The following is a 19,929-nucleotide window of genomic DNA, read 5'->3' on the forward strand; positions in this document are numbered from 1 at the left end:
ATTTACCCATTTTTATGGGGTGGGGGTGCCATGGGAAGAGGGTTGGGAAGTGTTTGAAATAAAAGGATTCTTACATCACTAGCAATCTCTCTTGAAGCCTTTGCTGTCTGGAATGGGATGGCGTCAATCCTAAAATCATAGCCAGATGCCCTTGTCTGTTCCCAAGATGTTTTATACACTTTCTGTGTTGAAAAGAAAAGAACAAAACAGTCATTTCCCCCTGCAGTTTCTTAAATTTAGTTCCATGACTGTAATAATAAATGTTTTATCCTACTGGGTTTATTTGTATCAAGAGTCATCAGTACCATCTCCAAGGTTTTGATCCAGTTCTATAGCACTTCAACTTCTTTTCTGTTCTCCATAATATTTTATCACTCATCTGAAAAGTGCCACCAGGGTTTCTTTTTGTACTTGAATGTGGTTGCTCTTTATTTGATTTAATTTCTAATAGAAACTGTGATGCATCAGTCACATCAATATTACATTGATATGGCCCTTATTCTCTCTTTTGATGCATCTACTTGTAGTGTCTTGGGTTTCACAGCATCATAATTTCAATACCAGCTATTTCAAGTTTTTCTAGTGGTCCCTATCTCAATTCCCAGCCACATGTGGCTTCATTAACTCATCTGGAATAACAGCTACTACTAACATATTCAATGTGACTTTGAGGCAGTGAAATATAATCACATCTTGAATAGAAACTGCTCTAGATTTGATTCTTCTTCTATTAGTAGACTATTTACAATACTTCTAATTTGCTGTACCACTTAGCTGTTTATCTTAGCTGACACTTCTAGTTCTCCCTTTCAGGTTTTATACATTTAATTTGTTAAGACTTTGGTTCACCCCTTCTGTGGTTTGTGACCATATGAAAACCAGCACAAAGTCAGCTTCACATTTCAAAAGCTGTTCTTGTATTTCACTGATGAATGTAGTGCTAAATAGTGTTTAATTTGAATGTAAACTGAGATGGCAAAAGTCCTGCATCAGCTGGCAGAACACTCTGCCCAGAAGCCCTGTAAGTATTACTGCAAGCGCCACTAATGGGCCTAGAGCTGATCTTGTATTCATGTGCAATCATCCCTTTCCCTTTTTATTTTTTCCCCTCTGTGGCATCAAAGAATGTAAATCTTAGCTGTTTCTTTCAGCTATAGAGCACCTCTTACACAAACCAGGAACTTAAAGAAATTTTTAAACTACGGTTACTCTGATGCTAAAGAAGGAAACAAAGAGTAGGGATAGACAACATGGCTCTGATTGGAGTAGGGTGGAAGCAGAATCCTTTAAAATAATCCCACTTACTGATGCCATTCCACCTTTTTTGATCACAACTGTGTTTAAGGAATCAGTTCAAAATAATTTTTTGCAACCTCACAAAGTTAGATGGCATAGTCAAGGAAAGAGAAGGAGTTTTTTCTTCTTCCTCACCCAAATGGAAGTTCATGGATTTAAATTTGTAACTAACTGTAGCTAGACTGAAAGACTGAAATGCTTAATACCTTCCTGCCCTAGAAAGAAGAATTCATTCTCAAAAGGAAAAAATAAACTTTTCATAATGCCATCAGCTCAGTCCTAGCTACATGTTAGTGGTCTGCAACCTCTGGCTTTTCTCAGTCAGGCTCAGCAAAGAACCTAGTGTCTACGCATACAGGAAAGGTTTTTTTTTTTTTTTTTTTTTTTTTTTTTTTATTCCCAGGCAAGTTTGTTTGCTTAAACAAAATAAAAGCCTCTGTTACTTACATCGCTGATTTGAAGTGCATTCTGGCGGGCTCGGATAAAATCTGGGTGGTCAGGAGGCAGGGTGTACCTGTGCCTGGCTTCGGAGTCTGCAGCCTTGTACAGCCTCTGTGGAGCCAAAAGTCATTAAATACAACAGAAGCCCTATATACTGGAAGCAAGGTTGAGGTCACTAGTGAAACACAAGTTAAGATAATTTAGAGTAAAACCAAACCTACATCACTGCACTGGAGGTAGCTATTTTTAGCATGAATCAAATCTGGAGAGTCCACCACAGCAGTGAACTTCAAACTTTCTGGCTTCTGACGGTACTTTGTCTGCAAGGGATGCGGGGGAAGAGAACAAAAACAAAATCCAAGAGGTTTATGTTAAACAGAGATAAACCAAGATTCCAAACATGTGATAACTAGTACGACAATAAAATTAGCTTCTTGAGGCCACAATATTAAAAAAAAAAAAAAAAATCTATTTATTCTGAGTTACTCTTTCAGCTTGGGAGTAGGAAATGCTACTGTATCACTTCAGTGGTGCCCGGGCACCACACTTGTTTTGTCTGTGAAGGCAGGTTTTACACTGAAAATTCACATGCAAAAAGCATGTGAAAACACAATGCTTAGGACAGCTCATAATTATTCTTCTTTACTACAGGACACTGAACAGGCTAGTGAGCCCTTGAATGCGAATGTCAGCGCTGTGTCTTTCTATATTACTTCTACAATAACCTGCTTATTATTTCATAATAGATTTTACTGCATTTATTTATTGCTACATATTTTGTTTACACTCTTGTGTTTCGTTCAGAATGGAAAATATTCAGCAGGTGTCATGCGGTGGACTTGTATCTCCCATATTGCTTCTTGGTAACTTACACCTTGTATAAACAGGCTTCTGCATCAAAAGGAAATGATAAGCTACATTCGTAAGTGTCATGTAACGAGGAGCCTTGATGGTAAACAATTCCTACAGATGTGCTATCCCATGAAAGATTTATCAGTTACCTCGCTGATGAGCTCTCCAGCCTTCTTTACACTTTCTATCTGCGGAGATCTCAGAGCCATCCAACCAACCCCTTTCATGAAGTTTAGGTCTGACTTGTAGCGATGCTGTTAAAAATGAAAACCGTTAGTAATCGGTTTTGCACCCACTAGCTATTAAGGTTTTAAAAAAGACTTCCTGATTCATATTAACATTTTGAGGTTTTTCATTTGCCATGCATATATCACATCGTAAAGCCAAAATGTTTGCATTTGTTCACTCCACCAGGAATTAAATAATGTATCATATGCAAGTTACAAGAAGAGGCCCCACAAGTGAATTAGTATGACTCAAAGCAGTAAGTAATAACCTGTTTGTACAGGGTGTAAAAAGACCCTTTTGAAATAATTTTCTGAGGTGAATTCAAGTCAGGAATACTAATTATTTTATCTGGTGCATGCCTCCTCATTAACCCCATTTCTAAGAGGAGACCATTACTCTGTTCTTCCCACATTAAAGGCTGCTCTACCTCCTGATTTAAGAAGAATCAGAAAAAAAAGAAAAAGTCTGTGAAAAAAAGAGACCCAATAAAAAGCAAGAGTCAGTAAAGCACCCCTTCATTGAACAATTCTGACTTCTCCAGAGTGACAGTGAACCACCGTGTGACTTTCACCCAATCACTCAACTTCTCAGAGTCTCAAACACTCTGTACGAAAGATGGGGATAACAGGTGACTCAGAGAGGTGCGGTACATCACTCTTACTAGACAGTGGTGAGATCAGACAAAACCATCTTGATCATTTCTCTGGATTCCTAACCTGTCCCTACAGGTAGTGCACCAAACCCTGATGTCCTTATTCATTTACTTTTGTGTCCCTTACAGGCTAGCTTGTTAAGGCAGTACTAAGTATGCCCTGGTAAGCTCCAAGTCCCTGGAAAAGTTATTTTCCTGTAACATAAGCCATTATCACAGACCAGCAAAGGCTAAAAAATCCTGTCTATCTAGATCTAAAACACTTATATGCCATCTCTTACCCATAGGAATGGGAGTTGGAATGACAGAGAACTGCATCTCACAACATTCTCTATTCCATCCCAAGAATATCCTCCAAAAGTTCCTAAGCCTGTTTGATATCTCCACATCTTAAGACAACTTGCATACTAGGAGCACCCTGTCTTCTGACAGCAGCATACTCTGAGGACTAATCACTAGGCAAAAGGAGGCACCTGGAGAGCTCAACTGAACTGGGAAACAAAAGGTTTAATGCACCAAGCAGTGCTGATCTGCTAGGCAGGGTGACAGGTCTAATATACGTGGAAGAGGAATACATAGACTGTGGTTTCTGTGACTTCACAGGGATAGTATGTAAGAAATTGCTGGACAGACTGAAAAGGAAGATTACAACATTTTCCTCAGGGAATGGCCTTGCATATATGTACATTTTTATTATACATACATTTTTTTTGTGTGTGCATAATGTGTGTACATGTGAGTATATACATAATGTGTAAGTAGACATGTAAAATGGAAATATTTTTGAGGTCTTGATAACTAAAATTCCAGTGGTGAAAGAGCAACTAAGATGGAGCAGACAAACTGTACTCCCCACTGAATATGCCCCCTAGGGTATGCTGTGCAACTCAAACTGGAATAGAGATCCCCTTGCTAAACCCCACAGAACTTGCTCCCTTATTTTTATAGTCTTTTGTTTGGTTACCTTAGTCTCCTGGAATAACACCTCTTTCTTTCCATCTGACAGAGAACAAAGACAATTCATATCACACTAATAAAATCCAACAGGGATTCTTCAATTGGATCATTTGCTTTCCTTTGAAAACATAAATCAGAGTGGGCTCTTTTTACGATGCCTTATCTGGCAATGAAGAGGGCATTTGGGATGCCAGATAACAAGTACACTGAGTAAGAAAGAAGGACATGGACTCTTCATTGCTTTGATTGCCTCTCTGACTTTCATAGATGGAATATCTATTCATATCTTCTCATCAAGTATCCCATCACTTTGTCTTTCAAAAAAAGCTTGAGTGCAGTTCCCCAAAGACATGAAAAATCAGCACAATTTTTCAAGTAACCTTTTTCACTTCCTTGCTGAATCATTCAGTTTCTTTTCTTACGTAACAAAAAGTAGCCCAGCAGAGCTTCCTGCCACTCAGTGACTACTCAAAGATGACACCGGACCCTAAATTGTCAAAATACAGCTACCTGAATGCATAGTTTCATACATGCACTCAATATCTTCATCTATCTGGAAGCAGATATGGACAACGGCTTTCCCCGATGAGCAAATGTATGTGTTAACATGGAAAAATACAAAGTGAATGTGTTGCCTTCACTGATTCTTTTCACAGAAATGATTCACTGATCATTTCTGTGATAAAAGTTTGTCTGAGCTTACATTTTCATGAGTAAGTTCTGATAATACATCCAGAGGACTGTCTGTTTGTAATGACCAGCTATTTGTCAAATGACCTTCTAACATGACAGCCCAAACCAACCTCTGAACATTTAACCTCCTGCTGAAAGACTTCTGCAAGTAAAGCAGTCAATGTCCATCCACTGGCTGGTTGTGACCTAACCAACTACTCCTTCTAAAAACATTGCCCATTGCCAATATACAATTTGTGTCACTCATGTAAGGTTTTATTATTGCTAAACTCAATTTTCAGCTAACAGACAGAAAGTCTTTACCTCACTCTGCAGCATATGGGCTCTTTTGGCCCATTTCATCTTCATGTCTTCTGGGATTGCTGTGAACTCATGGAGTCTCTTTCGGTAATCCTGATCACTTGCCAAGGCCTGGGCTTTCTTAGCATGGACAAGATTCACCATGTCCATGGGCAGACAGTACTGAGACCACACTCCTTGTGAACCTCTCTTATACTCCTGTTCACTCTGCAGTTTCGCAGCATGTAAGCAATGCAGCAGCCTGGTATCATCGAGAACACTTCTGGCACCAACGTGTTTTCCTCTCTCCATCACAAAGTTGTATTTATATTGGTACTAAAAAAAGAAAAAAAAAAAGATAAGAGTGAAAAAGGGCCAAAGTTAGACTGATTATTCTATCTAATTAAAGATAAGTCATTGAAACATCTATGCTGACTGGAGAGAAAAAAATAAAAAGTCAGGCTATACAGCACTAGAAAGCAATTGTTTGAATCTCTCATTGCTCTCAAGTTTAGATATCACAGTAGTTGTAACATTTAAGTCGAGCACAACTCAATACATGCTCTGAATATGCCCAAAGCACAGATCGTGTTTAACCCCAGATCATGCATTTTTATTTTATCTCCCATAGAATTATATTTCCATTACTAGGAATAAGAACATAAAAGAAACAAACAAAAGAAAGATGAAAAATCTATGTAAGAGAAACACTGTGCACTCTGTAGCCTTCAGATTTGCAAATGCCACACAGCTATTTGAAAGAGTAAATTCAGCTTTCCTGGATCAATAACGATGTTGAGAAGCCTAAGATGGTGGCCTGAGCACAGGAATAAGCACCAGCAACCCCTCATTCTCATCTTAGCTGGACTGTGACTCTGCCTATGATCTTGCATTTATCCTCTCTGTGAAATGGTGATGATGATGATAATGATTATTTATACAGCATCAACAGGGTGTTCGGAACTTTAAAGAGAAAGCCTGGGCTCTGAAGAGTTCATAATGCAGTTGAAATGGGATAATAACACTTATCTACCACACAAGAGAGTTGTGAGGATTAAATTACACTAGCTAATGTTTATAAAGTGCTTCAAAGATGAAGGGCCAAATTCAGATCTGTTGTAAGTGGATGTAATTCTATTAGGGACTTGTACCCTTTAGAGCAGATCTGAAGCTATAACCAAAAACACTCTGCAAAATATGGTTAAGCATACACTGTAAATTACAACTAGATATAGTTACCTCATAGAACAAATACACATTAAATATATTAGTATTTTATCACATTAGATAAAAAACATGCAACAAAATATTTTTTTAAAAATAATTTTGGTTTAATTGTCAGTGGTTTTTATAATTTATTACTTAAATCTCTTGCAAGGAAGAGATGAAATTACACTTTCTGAAGAAAAGATACTGCCACGTCTGATTATTTTGCAAATAACAAGCCAAGTGAGAAAATATTTTTAAGGGTAAAAAAATTTGTTTTCCTTCCTTCAGAAATTAAGAGAACACATTCAGAGGAGCATCTGCCAGTTTTCACATCCTGACCAGACAGTCAGCTCTTGATTTGCAAAGATTCAAAGAACATTCAGCTTCCTGCGACTTCATGTCAACTCTGGGGCATGAAGCACTTCCACAAGCCAGCTCAAAGCTGGTGGACAGAATTAGTGGGCACTTTACAATATGAGTAGCTGAAAGCCCAGAGAGTTGGGAGAATCTCTTTGATTTGTCTGTCTGTAAATACGTTAATTCACTAGCTATTTCCCACTGGAAGATGTTTAACCAAGCCCGGTTCCCTATTAGCAGTGATTTTTTTTTTTTCTAATTCACACAAAGAATCTCATTCATAAGTAATATATTCTGTCTCACACTTGTCTCACATGGTTATGGAGCTACTTTAATTCAGTGAAATCTGCTTTAGACATTGTTTTACATGAAGTTAACAGAAATTAGGCAAGATGGAAGGTTGAATCATTCAACTCACATCACTAGCAATTTCTCTGGAGGCCTTGGCAGTCTGGAAAGGCAGTGCTTCCGTTGTCAGCTTGTAGCCTTGAGCACGCAGATTATGCCAAGATTCTCTGTATTTCGCCTAAAGTAGGAAAGGCACATGTAGATTGCTGTTTCACTTTTAAATGCTCAAAGGAACAAACAAAGTAAGTCTCTTTCATTTGTTATTCTGAGTTTGAGCTTCATTCCTCATATTCAAAGGATTTTTTTTTAATTATCTTTACGAAATGCTACGAACTCAGACAAAACATGTGTCTCATTCCTTATGTAAATTTAATTTACTCACAACTGCATACATGTTAATGGAGATAGATATCATCATAATCAAACTGAAGAAAGTATAAATACAACCAATTAAAAACTGCTTGACTTATCCATCGCTCCTTGGCATGTGCAACTCATCCCCTAGTCCAAACAAATAAAATAAAACAAACTCTTACATCACTGAGGTTGGCTGCATTTATTTTTGCCCGTGTAAACTCAGGCAAACCCAGTGTTGGTGTGTAGTGATGTTGACTGTCCTCTCCTGCTGCTTTATAAAGGCGCTAGAAGAGATCAAAAAAGAAAATGCAACCATTTTTTCTAATGCTTGAAAAATACAACAAAAAACTTAAGTTATCTGTGATTATGACAACCATTATCAGCCAGCCCCAAAACAGCTAAGAATATATTAATACAACTGCATTTCTTTTTTTTTTTTCTTTTTCTTCTTCCTACTGGTATTAAAAATTTTCTAAACTAATTACTCAAAATATCAACTTGCTATATTCTTAGCCTTGCATTAGTATGTTTCCAGCAAGCCAAAAGGCCAAAAATGGACCTAAGAATGTTAAGAGCATCATGAATATGTATTATAAAAAGGCTAGATATTTCTCAAAGACTGGTCATATTGTCTCACTTTTATTCTTCCTCATATTAATTTTGTCTTGTTTTTAAAAATTAGTAGATTTCTTTCAAGAGGTCTCTAAAGAAGCTACACTATTCACAGGCACTCCCTCAAGAACACCCAGACTGATATTCTGAGGGTTTGTTTAATGTATAAAAAGACTGATAACAGGACTCTATTATATGAGCAATATTTGGCACAAATAGATTGAACTATGGTTAACGGTGCTAAATGTTCGTCCAGGAAAAATATTTTTTTGTGATCTAACTCTGCCAAAGCAGAAATCAGTGATGCTTCCTTTTCTTTTGATACATTCTGTTTTTCAGAACAAGGCTGTCTCTCTTTCTCTCTCTGCCGAGCCTAGCGTACTGCATTTTGAAAAGCATATTTTCTGATTCACATTAGAGGAGCCTACCTCATTAGCAATCATATTGCTGAATTTTGCATGAAGGAGGCCAGGAGAGTCTGTCACCGATGTGTACTTGAAGGAATGTGGATGCTGACGATATTTACTCTGAGTTCACACAGAAAGAAAAACGAACAGAAACACTAAATACTGTTGTCAGACAAGGGACTTTTTTCCAATACTAGTGCTCTAGTATTGCTTCTTGTGCTTAAAACATTGTTTTGCAAAGAATACTTATCTATTAACCATTATGCTAATTTACCTTTCCTATTCTGTTGCATTCTTGTCTCACTAGGGGAAACTAAGAGTAAATAAGGAATTCTGTGTTAAAGAAAAATGTACTGCTTTGCTGAATACAGCAATTAGATTATTTCACCCTTTCATGTCACTAACCCTGGATAATGAAATTAGAGGGAATGCAATACAACCCAGACAGCAGATGCTACACAAGCCTACTAAACTTTCTGGTGGGAAAGATGAGATTCCACCTGGTCAGTGGTGCTAAACAAAATCCCTGCAAGCTCACTGCAGTTATTCACATCACGAGAATACAACTTGCACATCTACGTGATGGCAATAGATCCAAAACTTGAAGCTAGAAGACAGTATAAGTAGAGAACGCAACAGAGGAAAGGAAAATCTGATTACAAAGCGGTGAAAGAATAGGTCACAAAGGCAGCTAGTAGAAAAAGACTAAGACTGCAAAACAGAAAGAAAAATGTGTAATGGTAACTGGCACTAGGCACTCCAATTTTGGAGAAATAGTATAAGGGGCCTAATAGAGGGCATGAATTATTTTTAACTGAGAAGGCACTTTTTAAATCTGAAACGAATCACGTAAAGTAACAACCATCTGGGTCTGAAACCCAGGAGAAAAGATTTGTGAAAACAGTTAGCAAAGTCTGCAAAACCTTGAACTCCATCAGGTTTACCCATCTGTAGTTAGGACACGGATGTAGTGATCAAATGGAAGGGGAGGGAGCCTAGCATTACCCAGCGAGTCACTTTGCCAGCCCAGTTTAATAGAAAGACATCTGGCAAACCCTTGTTTGCAGCACAGAAATCAAAACCCTCTTTTGTTACCTCGCTGATGAGTTCAGAAGCTTTCTTCTTTTCTTCAATCTCTAGGGCCCCTGGAGTAATACATCCAACTCCTCGCATAAAGTTCATGTCAGAACGGTATAAATTCTAAGGGAAAAGCAGAAGTAATTACAAGTTTGCATTTGAGATGCCCTATATTTATTCATCGAAATATACACAATATGGTTATTCAAATAAATCCATTAGAATCTACTACAAAGAGTTAATATACTTTGCCATATGTTCTTGTGCTTGTGTGTGCATATGCACAAATCTAAGATTTGGAAGAGAACTAAATCCCATTAACACTGAATGATGCTTGGGCTCCAAAACTCCACTTTTCTCTTTGAAAATAAACTTTTCCTAGATATATAATAGGTATACATATATAATATATAAAACATATCTCTATTATTTTTGTGTGTGTACATATAAATATATATATAAAATTAGACTAATTATATTTTCAATAAAAGCTATGAACTTTTAGTAAGTAATATTTGAGACAAAATACCATTGCTTTTAAACAATTCTGAATGCTCAAAATGTAAGCAGGGAAAAATAGCACTGTGCCACTGTATTGATTTTGTCAAAATGTTTTCCAGGCCATCAAACAGAGCAGTGAGTCACTGCAAATATTAGTTTTTCAAATATTACCAATAGCTTCAAGCTAAATAAATTAAGACAAACACTGCTGCATCTGATGATAACAGTGATGATATGGATCAGAATCATTTTATTTTCTTTTCCCTCAAAAAATACAAAGACCAAACAACCAGTAAACACAAGTCTGCCTATTTGACACACATGTGGAAGCTGCTACTGCTTACTAAAGGAAGAACTAGCTGTACTTAATACAAAGTTCTGGTTCAACAAGCTACTTGGAATGAAAATTCTACCTTCATTTTATTCAGCCATGTAGGAGAGCAGAATTGACTGCTCTTTTACTGCCTCATGTACATGCCTGTCTGGTGTTAAGCACTGTTAACACATCACAGTGTTGTGTAGAGGAAATATTGCTTGTGAGTAAACACAAGGACAAAAGCCAGGCCTCTTTACTCACCCCTTGCCAGCTATTAGAGATGGCTCCTAAGAGAGGTAAATGCTATGCTAAAAAGTGTTGCTGCCAATTAACATTTTACTAGTAGCTCGGACGATGGGCCTGGAGGGAAATCTGCCTCTCACTCTCTCATTATATGTGCTTTCCCTCAACACAACTGGAAGCTCATGTTAACACTTGTTGGAATACTGTCTGCCATCTTTAAGACTGTTAAAAGTTTAAAACTGATATACAGTGGCATTTTGGTTCAGATTTGTTTTTAAGATACAACCCCTAGGCAATACAACCTATGAAATGTCCTTTGCTCATGGTTGTGCCTACAAATACAACTCTCTAATTTGTAAGGTGTCATCCAGTTAATCGTGCTCAAGATTACATACTGGGCTAAATTCATCCTTATTAGAATTTCAGTGGTTATATCCTGGGCCGTAGTTTACCGGTCTTTCACAAATCCAATATATTAGATTACAACAGTTTGTGGAAGTATACATTAATTACACCCAGATACAAACCACCTCAAAGATCGAAGGGTAAACAGTTCACATGGTTAACCAGACCTTAAGAAAGAGTATTTCCCTAACAGTACAATCCACCCCACCTGAAAATACTTTTCTGTCCCACCATCGAAGGCTACTGTACGTTACACCTTGGAATGGCACGACCACATGCACTGTACAACTCCTTAATAGGGTAAATGTCTCATTCCTGAATGTAAGCAAGGGAGAACAGCATCTTTTCATTCCCCAACTGCTGTTCACACACATACCAGCTACTGTCACTGTTTGGAACAGAAATATCTTGCACAAGACTCAGCAGGGAAACATCTTTGGGATGTTTTGCAGTTACCTCGCTCTGGAGCTTATGTGCGTTCTTGGCACACCGCAACCTCACATCATCTGTCAAAGCAGTGTATTGGTGCAGCAGCTGCCTGTACTCCTGCTCGCTGACCAAAGACTGGGCTTTCCTGGCATGTACCAAGTTGATCATATCCAGGGGCAGATGGAAGTGAGTCTTGGTATGCTCAAAGTCTTGCTTATATTTCACCTAAGAAATTAGGAACAGATCGCATGTATATCACAGCATGATAATCAAAATTCAGGTTTTGATCAAGAGAGACATTCTCCATACTTCTTCATTTTCCAGTATGAACGTAAAAGTAAGTTCCCTAGCATATGTAACTGTACTGTGAATGACCAATATGAACAACTAGACTATGCCGCAGTCTATCCCAGGTCAATATAGTATCCATCTACATAATATTTAAACAGAATGAAATTTTAAATATAATTTTCATTTTTCTTAAAACTGGATATATCTAATCCATAAAACTATCAAATTGATAAATGAATTCTTAATTTGCTGCATTTCCAGAAAACACAACAAAAAGTTGAAGTTATTGCCTGAAAGATAATATCCAAAGAGCCATATTTGAGTAAGAATCATTCCAATTCCTCTGTCAAAATACTTGTTGATCTCAAGTAATTTAGCCAGCTTTAATTTATAGTTTTAAATATTATGTTGGGCAGGGGGGAAGAGGGGGAGAGTTTCCCCACCTATTGGCTCTGGCAAGGGAAAGAAAGCCCTAGGATCTTCATGGATTCTTTTTTTCCACACAAAATTTGCAGATAAGTTTAAGTACACTTCAGATGTTCAGACAATTCATCCAGATAACAAATATCCTGAATTGTTGATGTTTAAAGTAACTTGGCAGGTAGCCAAATTCTTCACACACTTATTGCTATCCACATGAATCTAAACTTACCATCCTACAGAAAAGTATCCAAGTACAAGCCCAGCAGTCACTGAAATGCATGAACACATTCCCATCTATATTCACGATCAGGCTTTTTATGAGTAATTTTGGTAAGGATATAAATAGTTCCTGAGAATACTTATTTGTAAGAAAAGTAATCTTGAGATTACTTATTTGCTTAAAGTCAGATAAACTTTTCATTGCTTCCTGGACTAAACCACAGTGTTTAAGGTGTACTGAGCAGTCACAATGTTTACAGACAAAGAATGAAATGTGACTCTTAGCATATCTCAAGACCAAATGGGAACCACTGTACGTCCAATAAGAATACAGCTTGAAATTACATAATCTCATTTATTCTATAGTCTTTCAAGAAAACAGCAAATTGAAAATAATCTGAATATTATTATCTGAATAACTCTTTGCTGTGCAAAGAATGCTAGGAATTCTCAATATAAACTGCCTGTGAGTGATAATTCTGCAGAATAAAATGCTCCATGCCAGGAAACAGTGGCTTAGAGCAAGGGCTGTGCAAGAATATGTAGATCTGATTTTACTGTCAAATTCTTGTTATTGTAAATAATGGGAAAAATGATAAAAACATGATAATATCAACATTTCCAGAGAAGTCCTTGAAATAGTACAAGAAGTTAATCCACAACCATGACTTATGTGAGAAAGTACATTCTGTGAGGAAAAACATCTCAAAATACCAACATTTTCTTTCTTGTACTTACATCACTCTGTACCAATGCTGCGTGAACTGAATGAGCAATATGAATGTCGCCATCCAGGCCACGTGAGCCAATCATCTGCCCTTTCATTTTCTCAAATGCTTCCTTATACTTGTGCTGAAAAGGAAATCAGAAGAGAAATTTGAATAGAAGTGAAGAGACACAAGTAGCAGTCAAAATTGCTAGAATCAAAATAAGTCAGTACGCATACTACAGAAGGAAAGCTATAAACAATATATTCTGGCTATAATTAATATGCTAACAGATCTAAACAAACCTTAAGAGGATGCTGCAAATACCTCATCTGTGCCAACAGTTTAATATTTATCCTATTTAGAGAAAAACAACAACAACAAAAAAAAAACAAAATAACAAAAGAAACACACAAATTAACACTTACAAAAGTTAGTTACCCGTTATTACACAAGTGGTAAAACACCTAGTATAGGTGCTGCAGGTCCATTTAGGAACCTCTCTGCATTGTCTATCTAAAAAGTTCAGAACAAGTATCCTGTCCTCGAAATTAATTTATATCTCCTTACAACTTGTAAGGGACACCCAAGACAAATGCTCAATGGTAGAGTGTCACAATCAAGATCTCCACTACAAACCTCAGCAGATAAGCCCCTGACAGCCCCTGAACAATACCTGTGACCTGCCAGCATGTGACTTGGTCAACTCTGCTGACACGTTTGCTTTAGCAAACTTTCCATTGCTTAGTTATGAGTAACGCTGCCTTGCATGTGCACTCCCAAAAATCACAACAAAGAAGTAGACGGAGGCAGAACATCTCCCAGCTGTACAACTGGCTGGAAACACTGCTTCCAACAAGAGTCACTGAGCAGAGCAGAAAGATCAGAATCTTTGAGGAATGCCTGAGCACAGTATCAGCAGTGAGTTCACCTACGTCACTTATGATTTCACCCGAAGCCTTTGCTGCCTGGAAGGGAATCGCATCAAGTTTCAGTTGATAGCCACCATCTTTCATCTTTCCCCAGGATTCCTTATAGCGAATCTGGTAGGAAAAATGGGACAGCAGTTAAGCAGGGTAGCTGTTCAGAAGGTTGACACAGCAGCATTGCTGTTATTCTCCAAGTTATTTACATTCCTTATTAACACAAAGGGCTAACACAAATGAAACTATCAACACACAAGAGGAACAATCAAATCACCATTATAAACACGTACCTGTTTGTTCATTCTTATAAATAAAAAGAGGTTTGATCATTCATACTAAATTAATAGAGGTTTGATATGAAGTTTACAAGAAAGTTAATTTCTCATTTTACTTCAAAAATATTTAGAAAATAGAATGACTGCATACCAGAGTAAGGGAAAAAAAAAAAAAAAAAAGATTTCCTGTGTAGGACAAACAGCAAAGTGCTACTGACTCTTTCACTTTCCTTTAAAATACTGAAGTTCAGTTTTATACCTCACTGATATTCATAGCATTTAATTTGGCCTGAAGGATTTCAGGGAGATCTGCGGTTGGTGTATACTGATGCTTTACACTCTCTCCATGCTCCTTATACAGCCTCTGCAAAAAAAAAAGAAAAGAAAAATTCTAACAGCATTCAATCATTAGTTCAACTAAACATTAACAAATAGGTTAATGAAAAGCAAGGAGTGCAGAAAAAAAGACAGCAGCATTAATTAGTAAAGGCAGTTGCATCAGTTAAAAGGTATTCAAAAGGTTTGGGGGCATGATATACCTGTCAGAGTATACAAGAGAGGAACTCCTTGACATTTTAAGGGTATAAATAAAAGAATCTAAAAATTCAGATCTCTGAATATTAATTTGGTAAGAATTCCAACATATGTGAGTAGAGAGAGAAAGAACAGTTTTTAGTAAGCATACGTAGCCTCAAGTGACCCACAGGTACTTCAGTAATTCTGTAGAAATCTGGGGACTTCAGGTTTCTCAAACACTTAAAAATCACTAATTTTTAGCAAGTATCTGTGCAACTACTCCAATGTTATTTTCCGAGCTAGCTGCAGGAAAATAAAAACATCAGGTCCAAAAATAGGTGTGATAGGTCACTCCTACCAGCCTTAGGAGGGAGCACAGCTGGTTTGCTCAGGACTAGCTATTTTCCAGATGTCTGCAGACAGGCAAGAGTTCTGTCCAGTTAACTGGATAGAACCTGCAGCCCCTATTTAAAGTTGGCATCTTTCAAATTACTTTTTTTTAATCACAGTTTCTTCTTCCATTGGCACTGAAGTTTTCAGATTTGTGGACTAGTCTCCAGATTTGGGTTGTTTGCTTGGTTTTGCCTTAAGTATGACCAATGCCTTGACCATCCACCTTGTCTTTCCTTTCTTTTATCTGAGAGTGTGAGACTAGGTGAGATGAACCTCAACATTTAACTCTTCTGCCACTTTCTGTTGCAGTTAGATCCTCTTGTAGAACAGCTCCATGAGAGGGAAGTCAACAAGAACTTCACATGGGAGGAAGTTGAGTAGCAGACTGATTTTGACTGTGGAACAAAATGACTTATATTTATCCTGCCTGAGATGTAAGTCTTTTGGATCTTATTAATTATATCAAAAGCACAGACACCATATGAGTTACAATAGCATGTGTTCTACACAAAGTCTTTCATCTTCTTTTTCATTTTAAAAATATCTATTTTCACAATAAAACATTCTCTCATGTTTGAAACTTGTCTTTTTTGAGTGACTTTTGCTTATTATTCACTTTTGCATTATCCCAGTTAAGTCTACAATAGTTCTAAATCGCTCTTCTATTAAAAGTAAACATGTTTAAACACCAAACAGCCTCAGTTTTTCCTTTTTAGGTTCCCCTCACAAATTTGTCTCCGCAGGATGACAGCTTGAAATATTAGTTTTTTCTTCCTTGTCATGCTGCCTCACATTTTGTTTCCAAAGAATACACAGAAATTGAAATTTGAGAGATCTTTCTGAGAAGGTGAATACCCCCAAAATGTCTTCTTCCTCAATGAATATCAAAATGCCAGAAATCTCAAAGAGTCAAAGGCTACTCATACTCCTAAGTTTTACTTCTGAGAATATATATATATATATTATATATATATATATATTTGTAAATGAAACTCCCATTCATTTTGGTGCAGTCTTATGGCTTTCCATTCCAAGTTAGAAACATGCTCTTTGTGAGATGCACCACACCAGAACACAGGAGTTTCAGGGTTCCCAAGAATAATCTCAGAGAAAGAAACAGAGAGCGAGCCAGTGCTTCAATCAGGTCGTTCAAAGAGGATACCACTCTTATAATCATAATGTATATACATTATAACTTACATCCACAGCCTGGTTATAACTAATTCTAGCCTGGATCATCTCAGGAGTGTCTTTAATACTGGTAAACTTCAAAGCATATGGATGCTGACGGTACTTCTTCTGTTGAGCAGAAAAAGATCAAAGCTGTGAATTTTGTGCTGCTCTTTCATGCTATTTGAAAGAGAAAAATCATAGGTTGCTGGAGATTAGAGTGAATTTGTGAACATAATTATTATTCCTCTTTCCTCATCTTTATGTCCTAGGTACTTTCAGATTAATATTTGTTTCAATTTAACAATAACCTTTTGCAGATGAATATTAAAGTATTTCTCCCCATATATAAAGAAAACATTTCAAAATCAGATTATGCCTACTAAAATACTCCAAGTCTCATGCTTTGGAAGTCTTTTTTAGATGGCTTCAAATATAGTATGACTGATTGTATTTTTTATTTATAGTCGCTTTAAGCAAAAAAATGTTATAAAAATCATAGTATGATAATAATGGCAATGGTTAAACTTATTGTTTGAAGGTTTAGATTTCCTCCTGACACTTACCTACAGCAAAACTGTGCAGTCATTAACACAGTGCCTAATTATTACTGTATATATTCAAGGTACTGATATTAATTCTCCTAGCAAGCGATCTTGCTATATATACATAATTAAAATGAAGGCTGCGTGCTGGCATACTTGCATTTTATCTATATGTCTCAGTCTCTAAAAGCTTCCCGTTCTGCAAAGATTGTCATTTATCTATTCTCATCTCTTCTCCATTTGGAGGGTACTAAATTTTCCTGGTGCATGAGCTGAATTCTCAAGTCAATAAGCATTGTCATGGCACTTTTGGAAATGGTTCACAGTACTCAAATTTAAAGGCATGTAAAGCTCCTTTAAATTGAGTTGCAATCTACTAAAATGAGGTTGCAGTAATTCCTTCATTCTCTAGGAATTCAAAATCCTGATGTAAAATAAGTTAACTCTTTTAAGAGATTACAAGCTTATGAGTAATGTTGTGGTTTCACAGCCCAATCCCTTAGCAATGAGCAACCATAACTGAGTTTAACTGGACACACAGCTAGCTTACTTTTCCCTCTCTTCACCTGAGAAGAGAAAGTTGACCAGAACATCTCTACATTTAATTTTGAGAAATATATTACTTTTTAGCAATATTAAAAAATGTATCCATAGTGTGTATGTAATGGAGGAGGGTCACAGATATCTATAATTGTTTAGTACTCATTAAAAACCTGATATGAACAACCTAGCATGTCAAATTTCAATACGATAAGTTTTCACTACTCCTGCTTCAGGAACAATCTTAATCCAAGTCAGAACTACTATTTAAATGAAATCACGCTTTAAGAATAGTCTATCCCATGTAATTCAATACCTAATGTGACTATACATAAAAAAAGGAGCAGGAAATAATCTTTTACAAAAGAGGTTCTGGGTGCAATGACTGCATCTTTTTATCACCCTTCCTATTTTGCTTCATTAAAAAGGTAGGCCAGTGGTTAGCAATTGAGCACTGTTTGATTGCCATTATTATTCATAATATCATTTGTCACCTACTTTGTTTTTGCAAAGGCTATATGGACTCCTACTGGTATGTGTTTGGTATCTGGTTTCCCTCTAATTACCAGTCCTATCCCTGGTTTTGAGGGCTTTCATGTGGTGTGCCTTTTTCTTTCCCCTTTGAGTGGAAATTATTTTAATTTTATACAGACATTTTGCACGCATTATGCAGCAAATTCTGTTACATGCTGTCATGAAATCTCACCTCACTAATGAGTTCTCCTGCCTTCTTAGCCTGCTCCACATTTAATGACCCAGTGGCTATCCATCCAGCTCCTTTCATCCAGTTCAAATCCGCTTTGTATCGGTTCTGACAAAGAAAAAAAAAGTCCTATTGTTGATGCTCATAGACTTAAAGTGCTATTAAAAGATTCAGACAACTAGGGAACAACAACCAAGTCAAATTAGTGCCAGCTTTTGTTTATTCACTTCTGTGCAGTTGCAAGGAAAGCAAAAAAAAAAAAAAAATACAGCATGGGATGGAGGTATCTGGACTCACCAGCACTTGCACTGCAAAGTAATTTCAAAAAGTGATCTGTACCTTACTGTCATTGGTAACTCTTACTCTGACTGGGTGAAAACTTTAGAATTGGGTATGCGTTTTTCTAAAGGGCACTAAGGGTTTGCAATGATATGAAAATAGGTCTTAGCACCTCTCAACTTCCACCCTTGTGTTACACTGGAGGAAAAGCACTTTTTTTCCCCCAAACATCTTTAAGGAGGAAGAATTTAAGTGTACTTCTGCTTTTCCCCACAAATCTCTCATACCAACAGGCTACTAAGCTCCAAAGCCTTACGCCAGCACTACAGCTGAGGTTCACAGAACAACACTTGCAGATCTATATATGTTAGTTTACTTCAAAAGTCCTGACTTAAAACCTCAAAGTAGAAAATCTGACTTCCAGGAAGCACATATAGTGCCAAACAGCACTTCTAATGGTTACAGCAGGGCATGTGACCATAAAAACCTTAAATATATACACCTTAAATATCCCTCTTAGGCAAATTAGTAGTTAATATTAAGTTTAAATCTTAACTGTTTAATAGTTTTAAATGCATGTTAATGCATAAACAAGTCACAGTCTTAAAAGCATAAATATCTGAAGGAACTAAGCCCTAATCAGCTGAAAAGTTTGAGTGAAAGAGTGTTCAGCTCTGAACTTACATCACTTTGCAATCCGTAGGCCCACTTGGCCCATGCCACTTTCATGTCAGTAGGCAGAACAGTGTAGTGATGGAGGGCTGTTTTGTATCCTCTATCAGTGGCCAAATTCTGAGCCCTTTTGGCATGGACAAGGTTGACCATATCCAGAGGGACATGGAACTGATTCTTCGTGTCCTCGAATGCCTTCTTATATTCCAGATCACTCTGCAACTTTGACATTTGAAGGGAATGAGCCATCTGTGAATCTTCCTTCACATCTTTCACTCCAATCAGCTTACCCTTTGTCTTCTCATAACTTTCCTTATATTTTATCTGGAAAGAAACCAAAAGATCATGGGTAAGTGATCCACATTCTCAAACCAGGAGTCATGCAGCAGTCTACAAATGTTATGTGACATGCTGGGTGAAGAAGCTGGGTGAAGAAGCAAGTAAGAAATCTATTTGCAAAGAATTGGAACACCTTAGAAATTAGGAAGAGTCCATAAAGAATAAATCCTTTTTAAATATAAATATACTCTCAAAAAGTAGAAATTATTTTTACCATTAGCTCCAAGAACAACAAATTTTTGTAAGGACTGAGTTTCAAAGACTTTTTCAGA

At 37.0% G+C, this 19,929-nt stretch overlaps 1 protein-coding gene across 1 annotated transcript in view; it reads right to left on the minus strand.

Moving 5' to 3' along the window:
• The window catches only part of NRAP (nebulin related anchoring protein), a 48,855-nt gene that overhangs the window by 2,717 nt on the left and 26,209 nt on the right, over positions 1–19,929 (minus strand). Inside the window, exons 24-39 of the mRNA XM_026050525.1 lie at positions 19,331–19,642; positions 18,371–18,475; positions 16,610–16,708; positions 14,760–14,864; positions 14,235–14,342; positions 13,331–13,444; positions 11,687–11,884; positions 9,784–9,888; positions 8,710–8,808; positions 7,849–7,953; positions 7,383–7,490; positions 5,423–5,734; positions 2,739–2,843; positions 1,959–2,057; positions 1,744–1,848; positions 75–182 (exon numbers count right to left, since the gene is read on the minus strand). Coding sequence (XP_025906310.1) covers positions 75–182; positions 1,744–1,848; positions 1,959–2,057; positions 2,739–2,843; positions 5,423–5,734; positions 7,383–7,490; positions 7,849–7,953; positions 8,710–8,808; positions 9,784–9,888; positions 11,687–11,884; positions 13,331–13,444; positions 14,235–14,342; positions 14,760–14,864; positions 16,610–16,708; positions 18,371–18,475; positions 19,331–19,642 — 2,187 coding nt within the window. The remainder of the gene's footprint in view (positions 1–74; positions 183–1,743; positions 1,849–1,958; positions 2,058–2,738; positions 2,844–5,422; positions 5,735–7,382; positions 7,491–7,848; positions 7,954–8,709; positions 8,809–9,783; positions 9,889–11,686; positions 11,885–13,330; positions 13,445–14,234; positions 14,343–14,759; positions 14,865–16,609; positions 16,709–18,370; positions 18,476–19,330; positions 19,643–19,929) is intronic.

Source organism: Nothoprocta perdicaria, unplaced genomic scaffold (assembly GCF_003342845.1).
Source record: "Nothoprocta perdicaria isolate Ctin4 unplaced genomic scaffold, notPer1 scaffold_7, whole genome shotgun sequence".
NCBI classification, from domain to species: domain Eukaryota; kingdom Metazoa; phylum Chordata; class Aves; order Tinamiformes; family Tinamidae; genus Nothoprocta; species Nothoprocta perdicaria.